Raw genomic sequence first — 12,522 nt, forward strand, 5'->3', positions numbered from 1 at the left:
TCATTCAGGCCCTGCTGTTCTTCTGCTCCATCATCACCACACCTCCCCTGGCACCGCTGTAATATGCCATTCTACATCAGGGAGACTTTAGGAGGTGTGATACCAACAGCAGGGGGGAAGGGGACATACTGAGCAGCATTTCAGCAAATTTAGGGTCTAATCCAAAGCCTGCAAGGCTCCATGGCACTCTTTTTCATTAACTTCAATAAGCTTCAGCTTTAACTTTGGATCCCCGATGTTTATTTCAAGCACTGGTGTAGCATCACTTGGAATATAATGTTCTTTTGCATACACACCTTGGGGTAATGGTCTAAATGAGTATGTGGATAAGTTAGGCCAGATCCTGCCAGGCAGCATCCTGAAGCAGACCCATTCATTTCTTGGGTCATTTGTTGAGCTGGCCAAAGCATTTCAAAGGAACGGTTATCTAGCTGAACGTGAAGTTTTGTAAAAGGCAAAGTGTTCCCCTGGAACGGGTCCGTTTCAATGAGATTTTTGCCAGGGGACATTTTTTTTTTTTTGAAATTAATGCATCAAGTTCTTATTTCAGGAGGCACAAACCTGTCATTCTAACAGAATCTTTTTGATTAATTTTGTTTCAAGTCTGTATTGTATTAAACCACTAAGAACATAAGAGTTTCCGTTTGGGGTTAGACCAAAGGTTTTTCTACTCCGTTCCAGCAGTGCCCATTAGAAGGAGTAAGAACGGGGCTTTTATAAAGAGTGACCCTTCCCTTAATATCCTTCAGCTTCCAGCAGTCACGGATTTAGTGATTAAGATAGATTTTGCATCTGGATCTTCATGTTTAGTAGCAGCAAGTGGACACTCCTTGTTCCTTTGGATCTAATTTATGACTTCTGCCTTCAACAACATCCCATGGCAGAAACTCTTTCCTTTATTCATATAGTGTGTGAAAATGTACTTTCTTTTGTCTGACTGAAAACCACAGCCATTCTGCTTTATATATTTTATGTTTTGAGGTTATTAAGACAAAGCCTTTGTATTCCTCTGAGACAAAACCCTGTAACATTTCACAACTGAAGAATTTCCATTTCACAAGAACTTTGGCCTCTCCAATTCAAAGTGGAAGCACATTTTTTGAGACATAAGTATTTCCCATAGAAAGAAAATTCCATTTTTCATCCAGTTTCAGTCATTTCATTATATCAGTGTAATCGAGGGTGACGGCAAAAAAAAATAATAATAAAAACAAACAAAGAAACAAAACACACTTCAGCATCCTAGGAAGAGCTGGAGAGAATGAATGAAAGTTTCACAGCAGCAGCTTCTTCCACCCAGCTGAGCTAGGAAGGTTACACAGACAGGTTAGGGGGATCAGTCACCCCTACCTGATCACACTGGCATTGTGTCATGCCCCAACTCTGTAGTTTAAATGCCTGTAAGGCAGGTGGCATTCATTATAGGGAAAGAGACTAATTTTCCTTTTCATTTTTATCTCCAAAATCCCCAGAGTGGGACTTCCACCTAGATAAAGCAGGACAGGCTTAAGGAAAGATATACCACCTTATTTTTAGGTGGTGTGGGTCTGTCTTTGGGGGATAAAACATCACTTTTAAGGCTTTCTTGCAGTCTGTGGGATGTCTAAAGGGTTCAATGGGTGGATCCCATTTAAGTTCAAGTCTTGCAACAGACATGCACCCCATGCCCAGCTCTGCTGCTCACATCCATAGGCAAATCCTGACAGAGTTTCAGCTCTTGCTCAGTAAAGCAGAATGAAATTAAATTTCTATTTCAAACCTTCCTATTTTTCTGCTTATAGTCACAGGCAGGACTGTCTCTTTCCATGCTTGCATACGCAGCCTGGCACACTCTACTCTGATTTTAGGTGTGGATTCCAGATACAAGCGTCAAACAAATAATACACAAAACTTCCGTGTGAAATACAGCTTCATAACTGAAGTGAGCATTAGGCCCGGAGCTGAATGATGTAGGAGAGGTGTTATTGAGACCTATGAGACATGCTGCTTGGATTCCTTTATTATTATTGTATTCTTTTGCCTCTCCTTCTTCATTTTCTTTGTTTGTAGACGAAGGGATGGAGAGGAAGGAAGCCAGCAAGTTTATAAAAGCAAGAGAGAAAGGAGTTGAGGCATTTTTGTGGAGATCTTTAATGACATTCTGTATAATTTGAAAGTGGGGAGGGAACGGGGGAGAGAAAAAGGGAATTAGCAAAAAAACTGGCAAAAGAAAAGTGGAATGTGGAGAGAAGCGTGTGGATGAATTTTAATGCAATCAGAAAGCTGTAATAATGGTAATAAAGGAATATATTCAGACGTCAAGAGAGGGAGAAGGGAACAGGACCCGCGACGCCAGAATTTAAATTAGACATAGGCGTATAATTCTCTTTTCTCCCCCCCTCTCCCCACCTTTCTTCAAATGAAGGAAATGGAATTTTTAAGCACAGCGAAAGAGGGATTAACAATTGGCAGGTTTTCAGCCCTTTGTCTTTTGGTGAATCCCATTTAATCACCGTCTTTAATATTAAGGAGGCTGTGGCCGTGCAGGGCTGTCTCAGGCTTGGGGGAAAAGGGATGATATACAGAGGAAAAGAGATAACGCTTAGGTTCAGGCAATTGTGAGGAAGTGTTTCAATTACCTCCACTGAAGTCTTTAAAAACTGAAGTTTAATTTGATCTGAAATGTCGTCACAGCTCCTGCAAGAGAAAATATGTCCTTCCCACCCCCCTTTCTCCCATGTCTTTGCTGTTCCAACAACCCTCGCTGCTCTAGGCTTGAGTGCTATCATGGATTAATGTTGCGGCCTTCTGGGCTTCTGGAAAAGGTTTCAAAGCCCCAACAGGTCACCAGTGGGATGAGTTTAGGAACTGAAACTTATTTTCCTGACATACCAGCCTTGACACCACTGACCCTGCGGAGTTTGTCAAGAAGCTTCTAAGCTTTGGTCTGAATGAGTGTGAAAACCAAACAGCCCTTCAGGCTCAGCCTCAGCCCAGTGTTGCCACAGAGTGAGAAGGGGACCTTACACATAGGAATTAAGATGTGTTAAATTCCCCAGAATCAAAGGCTGCAAGAGTTGTATTCAAATCTGAGCTGTCTCTAAAAGATGAGTGTAAAAGCATGATGTAATTCAGCGTTTGAGGTGTCATTTGATAGTACAAGACAGTCTTCTCCTTCACCTACTTCTTCAGGAAATCCATCAAGCTGAGTGAGGGAGGCATCTGTAGATCTGCAGGAGCTGGAAGCCCAGACAATCATGGAAAATCCTGAAAAGCTTAGATACAGCACAGGTACATACATCCACACTTCCGTGCTGGGTCTCCTTAGATGCTTTTCTGCCATGAACATTCCAGTGCACCATCTCATGGCCAGGGCTATTCCCATGAAACTGCAACTGTAAGCACAGGATACTAATAGTTAGGGAAACATATGTGGGTTTTTTGTTTGTTTATTTTGTTTTTCCAATTATTGGAAGGCTGATTTGAATTCAGTTATTCTTTGTATTGTGAAGGGAAGGAAAAGAGAAACTGGTTTCTTCGGCTATACATCAAATTTAAAAATACCGAATTTTGAATCCTGAGTCTTTTCCCAAAAAAAAACACTGTCTCATGAATCATTCTCAGAAATATTCCAGTTGAGTGTTTCAGATAATGAATAAACTTGTAAGAATTATGATCTGCAAGGCACAAATCAGGCAGAGTCCTTGTGCTTTGCATGACACCAGCTCTAAGACTGCACTCACCACTAGATTTCCTAAATAAAGGCTACTAATAAAGTGAGTTGTTGTGAGTTGTTTCCCCAGCTCCATATCAAACACCATAAAACCTGTCATTTAAGATCTGCACAGGGAGTAGCATCTCTTGGCAATGGACAGTTGTGACGGCGCTGTTCAGCAAGCCAGAACTGCTGATATTTGTCTTGGGGTTATAATATTCTCAGCTGTGCAATGAGATTCTGCTGTTAGAAGAATCGCTTGGGCTACCTCTTCATGGCAGGGTTTGCTTGGCCTGTTGCCCTGGTACTGTTCATAACTTATCCTGTATCTACACAGAGGAAGCCTGAGTGTGCTTTCCTCTGAGCTACAGACCTATAGGTGTACACTTAGATGTCACTTCTCTGCAGGTAGGCAGTGGGTACTGCCACAGGAACCAGGCCAGCAAAGCCCAGAGAGTGATCATCCTCCTAGTCTGAACTTTCTTCTCCCTCTCCTTCCATTTTTTGTCCCAGCTCCATTCTGCACATCCCTGCCCTCCCCAAACAATTTCTGGATGTGGTTCAGCAGCTGATGAGGACCAACGAGCTCTTTGAGTACCTGTGAAAATGGTCTCCCCACTCAGGAGGATAGGCCAGCAGTACAGCTGAGGGCCTTCAATATAAAGAATAGGCCCCGACACATTTAATTTAACACCATAATCCTAGATTTTGGGTTCACCTGTTGGCAGTGTGTTAAATTTCTTTCCAATTACTCATGAGGCCAACAGCAGTCACCATCTGTGTTCTCTTGGACACATGCACCTAAATTACTGTGACAATGTTTTCATAGATCATACCACTGAAGGGCTTAAAAATCTCTCCCCAGAAGACCCCTCCAAGATGCGTGTCCATTGTCCTTTGCAGAAGCAGGGCTTTCCATTCAGAACTAAGCTTTGCCTTGATTTACCCACACTATGGAGCTGGGGGAAGCTTCAGCCACCTTAATGTGAGAGAGACCACCAGAGGGTTCAGACAGAGATCTCACCACCAGCTGGCCAGATGCCATTCAGTGTTATTGCCAGAACTGCTTGCATTTGTGGCTATTGGCAAACACTGAAGAACCTCAGCAACACCCAGTTATGCCTCGTGGAAACTCCCATCTATTCTTTTTACAGATGGGGAAACTGAGGCTGCCTTTTTCCCTGGGTGATTATTATATCCTACATTTCCACTGAATGTAGATACATCTGCCCTTATCCTTGGCAGAGATGTATTGTAAGTCTTTTGTAACAGTAACTACATGGTCTTCCGTCCTACTAGTGCCAGGAATAACAAATCACATTAAGGGAAAAGTGATTTTGCTTTCCATAATATCTATATCACAGCTTGAGATGGGACCCAGGAGTCTCAAATACCAGTTGAAAATGTGCAGACAGAAACTTTGGCCAAGCTCTTGCATATTCTCTTGGGTCCACTCTTCCATAACTGAATCAGGAGTGATTTCCACTCTCTCCCAAAACAAGATGCAGGGCCTGTCAGTGGAAACCAGTTAGCAGCGTGCTCAACATAAACAAAAAGAAGCAGTTTATAACACAACACATGATTAAGCTGCAGAACATCTTGCTGCAGGATGCGCTGGATGCATGGGTTCAAATCCCAGGGAATAGTTACATCGGAGAAAGACACTGAGAGCTGTTGTATACAAAAATACCACTTTAGACTCTGGAAGCCCCGAAACTGCAGAGCGCTGAAGTCTGGAGAATATCTGGGGAGATTAACAAAATTGCTTACCTTGTTCTCATGCTCTTTCCTAGATACCTGCAGTTGGCCATGGTCAGAGACAGCGCTCTGAGTCAGACACACCATCTCTTGTACAGCTGTTCTTCCACTTTGTGTGCAGGATCCACATCCAAGTCAAGGCCCAGAGTGCAGCCAAGCAATTAAACATGAGAAATCCTTCAAACTAAGTTTTTCAGATGTAACAGTGGAGAGTAACGCACCTGTGGGATGAAGCTTCCTTCTTTGTGCAGGAGAATTATTCTCCCACACCTGGGCTTATACTCATTTGCGCTTGTCCCCATCACACAGCTGTTCAGATTAGCTGTTATTCTCTCTAGCCCGGGTGTCTCAAAGCCTCTGTCTCCAGCAGTCGGAGACCGGCAGCTGTGCAATCATATCTGCTAACGTATGGGATATAAAGAATCTGTTAAGTAAAACCAAACCAGGGAGGGAGGAGGGGAAGAGATCAGCACAAAGAAATCACTCCTGCTAAGATGTGATTAGGAATGCCCCACAACACCCAGCTGCGAGGAACAGGTGAACTCAGCAAACATTTTAAAGCCTGCAGCAGAATTAGCCCCTTGTGGGTGTTGTTGGAGATGGGGAGGGGGAGTGAGAAAGGGGGAAATAGGCGCCCGTGCGGATGAAAGGAGGATTTGGTTGCTATTGTTCAGAGTTAGGTAGCAGTAGTTTTTTATTGTTTCCAGTGTGGGTTGGGTTTTTGGTTGTTGTTGTTGTTGTTTTTTTTCCCCCATCCTAATTTTTGAAACACCTCCATTTTACAAGGTTCATGTATTTTCCAGCAAGGTACCACGGAGAAGATAATTAGCTAATTTACAATTAGCTACAACAGAATTCGTAATCGCTTCCCCTGTGGAAAGGGCTGTAATCATCATCACGGAGCTGTAGGACTGCTGTGAAAATGGCAGTAGGAGTGTGCAGCCCAGGCCCCAGGAAATGCCCTGCTTTTAGCCTATTGATCCGCCTGATTAGCACGGGGTGAGGGGAGCGGCGGGGCACTCTGGCTGTTTGAGCCGGCAGCTTGGAGTTCACAGCCGGACCTCAATCCAAACTTTGACAACATTCAGGGCTTGCAGCTCACCCCTCTGCTCTGTAGCTCCTTCTTTGGATACCATGATTGTCTGACACACCCCATGTTTATAGCTCCTCTGTGGATTTGGCACATCCCCAACCCTAGTGTATGGCTGTGTGGTCCATCCCTCCCTGATGGACACCCTTAGTGCCATTGCCTCTCCCCTGTCCATCAATGGACTGATCAGGAAAGTGGGCAAGGAAGATCCACGCTGCCTCTTGCTTCCTCTGTGGTTGATGTGCCCCTCAGTCCCATGTAGTGGCATTTTGTTCTTACTCACACCTGCATGGCAAATGTCTCCAGGCTGCTCCTTTGCTCCTTCATGGTGCCAAGGAGACAAGCCCAAAGGCCTTCCCAGTGCCTGGGCCAGGGCTCTGCAGCTGGTCCCTCACTGTGTGTGCAAGCAATGTTTGGGGAGGAGGGAAACGGCAGCAGGGACAAATAATTATTAGCTATACAAATAATGGAATTAATTAGCATCTGCTTTCTGAAACGAAGCCATGCAGCAACCTGGTCGTGATGCTTAGAAAGCCAAAGGCATTGAGTAACATTAGAGAACTGCTCTGGTGAATACCATGCTCCCACAGAAGACGTGTGTTCCCATACAGAAATACACAAATGTGAGGTTTACTCTTGCATGGAGAGGCACACACACCATCCATCTGTGATGCCCTAGCAATGAACTCGTGATAAAATAGGGATGCTCGTAGGTTTTAGAATGAGAGGTTTGATGGTTGGAAGGGACCGTAGTGATCTTCTGGTTCACCCTCCTTATTAGCCCGGGCCACAAAGGTGGTGGATCTGTCCCTCTTTATTTCCAAGGCCTTGGATATGATGTTCTAGATGGTAAAACTGGCTTATGCTTTCCTGATACAGGGATTCAACCTCTTTGTTTTGCATGAGGAATACGAGAACACAAGTGTATTTATATACTCTTATCTAAATGTACCCCCACGTGCACACATACATTAGCGAGAGCTATCTGGATAAACACAAACCTGTGTCATGTCTCTCTGAGAGTGACCCTAATTTTCCCCCAGTCCCTCCACAATTGCTGTGATTCTTGTTCTTGTCCTTTTGCTCCGCAGAGGGTCAAACATCCTGCATCTCATTGTCCCTTCTGTCTCTTTAATTAGTGCCCGTCCTCCCCCTTCTCCCCCCCGCTCCAGTGTCCCCCCTTCCCATCTCCTCTCGGCACTTGGTTTGCAGTGCTCTATTATTTCACCTTTCACGCATGCCATCTCCTTCGCCTGGGCCTGTCTGACACCTCTGCCTTACGCTTATCATAAAAACATAACATTTAAATACAAATAGAACAGGGAATAATTTAACCCCTATTTGCACTGGAGAAGGTGCTGAGGCTTCGTATAAACACAGCTGGGGAGATTTATAGAGAGTGTATATTTATCTGACAAGTTACATTTCTTCACCGCCGCGCCTTGCAGCCAGTTTGTCCGGATCTGAGCAAGCCCCTGTGGCTAGCAGAGTGGCCAGGAAAAGGCATAGTCTAGTTTTGGGGGAATATTGGAAATGTCACCAAGGGGACACCTCTGAAGTCTTGCGATTGCTGAAGCCTTTCTCTCCCTGCCTCTCTTCCTGGGAGGAACAGGGAGTGCTGGCTCCTCTGGTCACTGTGGTTTGTTTATGGCAAAAAGGGGCAATTAGATGAATTTAGTTTCCAATATTATGGGGGTGAATCAGGTCGCTCATGATGATAGTCTCTTTGGCTCTTCTGGGCAAGATTGCACAGAGGAATAACCATTCACAGTTATTTCCCTGGGCCAAATAAACGTGATGGATTTAGGTTGTTGGAAAAGACTGATAATAGGTTTAACACTAATGAAAGAAAACAAAAATGTAGGGAGAAGAGGCTTACACGAACGCCACACTGAGCCCCTAGACTGCTGCTGGAAAGGGCTGCCCTTACAGAGAGGCTAGTGAGGTTTCTTCCACAACATGTTTTGTCTGGGACCTGGCAGAGCAGCACGCGGGGGCACTCAGGATGTGAGAGGCTCACACGAGCACATTAGGGGGATAAACTCATTAGCCAAGATTGGGAACGTGCTGAATTGGCCCAGCTGCTGCCCTTCCCCCCCTCTCTTCCCACCCTGGGCATGCGAGGGATGCTGTTAAAACGTGCTGCCGAGCACCCTGGCAGGGCTGGGACGTGAAAGGTAAACGCAGCACTTTGTTAGAAGAACCTCTCCGAGAAAAAAAAAGCGTGTTAAACTGACTCATTTTTTATCAGCCAAGTGTGTGATCGTGTAGATTTCTGAGGTGGCAGGTGTGACAAATGATTCCCCTGACGGCCCAAGGCACGGTTTTTCAGGAGGAAGAGAGGATGCTGATCAGGAGATGGGGCTGGAGGTGGTGTCCAGGCGGTGCTGGACACCTCGGGGGGTCCCTTTGGGCCACCTGCCCTGCAGCAGCTGGGCCAGCAGCTGCTGGGCAAGGTAGTCCTCGCCCTCGGCAGAGCTTTTTCATGGTGGTCTGATGGCCACCTTGTGGGCAGCTCACAAAGCACTGCTTCTCCTGCCAGCCAGCTCCGGAGATAGCCATCACCCCTCATGGTGTCCTGCAAATACATAGAAAAGGGGAGTAAAATAAAATAAAATATAAAATTAAGCGTTTCCTAACATACCTGGTTTAAGCTTTGCATAAACTAAACCAGACAAGGCAGTTTCAGGCCAGTTCCACACTAGAGAGTTTTGCTGACAGAGGGATGTGATTTTTTTTTTTAATGATACATTTCTATTAGCAAAAAGCCTGGTGAAAATACAGTTGCAGAGCTATAGGAGTGCTTTTGCTGATGCAGCTTATTTCAAACAGGGAAAATTGTATAGCGTACAATATAACAGACACTTCCTCTGTGCGGGAAGTATTTACTAGACACAAACTCCCTTGGCAAAGCCCTTTGCCAGTGGTGTTCCCAGCTCACTCACACCCCTCTGCTCCCATCTTCTAGGACAGCTGTTCTCACTTCGCAGGTGGGTTTTCCTCAGGTATCTGGACAACCCTTGGAGTTTGGACTTAGCTCTTTCTCCAAGGCTTTGTCTTTCCGTATCCTAAAATACACCCCACAGGACACATTCAGCTTCAGTTGACACTTTATACCTCACCTCTGAGAGTCTCTTTTGCACATCAGCTTAGCCATCAAGTAAAGTGATTTCTGCTGGGACTTACGAAGTGTTCCCTGAAAATGGTAGTTAGGTCATGCAGAAGAGATGTTGCTAAAGCTAAATTCCCACCTGGCTCCCCATCATTTGGTTACTTGACTGAGAAATGTCATTGGTTCATCACAGGCCAAGGAAAGCCAAGGAGGTCCTTCAGGCCCTCAGGGATGTGATCTGTAGGGAGCATTTTGACTATTTAGTTCATTCTTTGCCTTTACTGGATTGAAATTACTCAAATCCTTTCTAAAAATACTGGGCAAATCACTGACAAGTACATTTGGTGGAAAAAACATCTTGTGATTATACAGGTTCCCCAATTTTGTTCCTTGAGGTTTACCATCCATTCACCCCGCTTAATCACCAATGCCATTCTACCTCCTGGATGAAGTGAGGAACAAAAGACATCCTGAAAATTAATCTTTACAATGTCCAAAGCAGCTTCTCTTGAGGTAGGGACAACATACACAGGACAAGTCAGGGCTTTGTGCATCATTAAAGCCTCAACTTTGTGTTGCCAGCAAAGACCTCAAAGAATCTCTTTGCCTAATCAATGCCAACATAAAGTAGGCATATTTCTTGCTTTAAACATATCTATCAGAAGGTTATTCCTGGTTTTTCTCTTCTATCAGAAAAGCACACATACCCTCCTCAACCTATTTTTCCTGCCATTTCAGCAGCCTAACTGAAAGCAACATAACTCCTTGTTTTCTGCGGGCAGTGCACTCTTGGTTCACGTGGATAACTCCACTGCAGGACTGAAAGCTCCTAATATCCTCAGCAGATATCAACTGCATGAAAAATTATCCTCATCCAAGGCTATAGAGTAATTTGCCAATTTGCAGGTGCATCTTGGAGAGGGGAATTTTGATCAAACACTGGTTCAAGCAGAACAGATTGTCTACACCAATGATTTCTCAGTGAACAAAAGTGACATAAATCACCCAATTAGTCAGCCAGAAAAGATATGTTGCAAACCAATGTTTTGTTCAGCTTTAGGTTAATATGTGCATTAAAAATAAATAAATAAAAATTCAAAATATTGATTTATTTATTTACATATATTTATTCAAATTGGTTACATCTGCTCTGTAAACTGCTCTGAAAAAAAAATCTTGGTTCACCCATTTACATAGTGTTTAATGAATGATAAATAAGACATTTATGAATCATGTGCAAATGGCCTGTTTACATACAAGATGTAAACTATGTAAATTTCTCTCTCTTTTTTTTTTTTTTTCTTTCATGGAGTAATGGTAGTAGTCTCTAAATATAAACCTGATTTATAGGCATCCCTCAGAGCCTCCTGAGACCTTTCTACCAACTCAGTAGCCATTGGTTTGGTCTGTTTTCACAAATATTTTCTCAAGGTGTTTTATTCTGGACTGAAGCTCTCCATACTTGATGTAAGTCCAAGTATAAATAGTCCTCTTCATTCAAAATACAGTTATCTGTCAGCAGACCACATCCTGCTTTGACATGAAACATCACCTTCTTGAGAAAACTCAGATATTAGCATTCATATAAGTTAATTTTATGTTTCAAGAAACAATATATGTTTCAAAAACTTTAGGTTTATTTCAAATTAACTTCATATATACTATATATATATATATATATATATATATATATATATATATATAAATGCATCCAAACCTGTAGGTATGTGAGTGGGTATGAACAACAAATCTCAATTTACTGGCTGTGGCTTCAGCTATATCCTGATTCAAAACAGCTTATGTTAAACATTTTTTTTCCTGCAACTTATTTAGTATTGCGAGGGCTACTAATTTATGTTGTTTTTCAGTTGGACTTTATTTATGTATGCTATCTTTATCCACATTTCACTTGGGTGGCAGTCTGAGCAATGTTGTCATTTCAGTTACTGCAAGCTGACTGCAAAAATTGATCAGAAAAAGCTGATTTGGAAGACTTCAGTGCCTAGATTTTGAGAAGCAGTTAAAACATTTTAGATATTTCTGGAGTTTGGGAGTTTTTTTCCTTCTTCTTTGAAATTGTCAAATTATTTTCAAGTACTCACTGAAAGTCAGATGTTATTAAGGTGTTTTGAGCAAGGCACCTGAAATGACTAGCAGCTTCTGAAATATGTCACCTCAATGAAATCACTGTTTCTTCTGCATGTGATACTGAGCTATCTTGGCTTTTGCATCCCTCCCGAAATATGGTAAGCATCTCTTTATTTTGTTCCAGAAGACAGAAAACTCTTTGTGGGCATGCTCAATAAGCAGCAGTCAGAAGATGACGTACGCAGGCTATTCGAGGCATTTGGCAACATTGAGGAGTGCACAATCCTTCGGGGACCCGATGGCAACAGCAAAGGTAAGACAATGGCTTATGGCACACTATGGCTTTAGCACTGAGCTAGACCCAGTCTTAGTGTATATATAATTTCCTGGCACGACAAAGTCACTAGGTGGCTGCCAGGTCAGCACCTCTTACATTAGGAAGGGTCACGTTTGCCACAGGAGGCCATTTCTTTGCTGGTTGCTGCCTTCTTTTGCATGACAACAAAGAGCTGATTGCAGCTAAAAACACCCCCTCCACAACAAGCTATGTCTGGCCACATGCAAGCTGTTGCCTATTGCTGTTTGCTTGCAGGGCAGAACCTCCCCTCTGAATGCAAAACCTTTACATTTGCTCAAGATCTGCTCTCCCCACCAGCCCTAGGAAAGTTGGGAGTTTCTTTCCCCACTGAGCAGGCTTATTCTTTCCTTAAACAAAGCTGTATTTTCTGTTTTACATCCTTACTCACCAGCTCTACCACTGCCTCTGCTTATTTCTCATCC

General features: G+C 43.5%; 1 protein-coding gene across 21 annotated transcripts in view; it reads left to right on the forward strand.

Annotated features, from left to right (window-relative positions):
• CELF4 (CUGBP Elav-like family member 4) overlaps positions 1-12,522 on the forward strand; it is a 703,890-nt gene that overhangs the window by 589,516 nt on the left and 101,852 nt on the right. For 11 of the 21 annotated variants that reach the window (XR_014687072.1, XR_014687074.1, XR_014687075.1 and 8 more), the window contains exon 4: positions 11,927-12,055. Coding sequence is in view for 16 of the 21 variants with exons in the window: in XM_084503539.1 (XP_084359665.1) it covers positions 11,927-12,055 (129 nt within the window). In the remaining 5 variants the exon portion in view is untranslated. The remainder of the gene's footprint in view (positions 1-11,926; positions 12,056-12,522) is intronic. The other 10 variants (XR_014687073.1, XR_014687076.1, XM_084503533.1 and 7 more) reach the window with 1 other exon arrangement.

The sequence above is a fragment of the Aythya ferina genome (assembly GCF_964211825.1).
Source record: "Aythya ferina genome assembly, chromosome: Z".
Classification (NCBI taxonomy): Eukaryota; Metazoa; Chordata; class Aves; order Anseriformes; family Anatidae; genus Aythya; species Aythya ferina.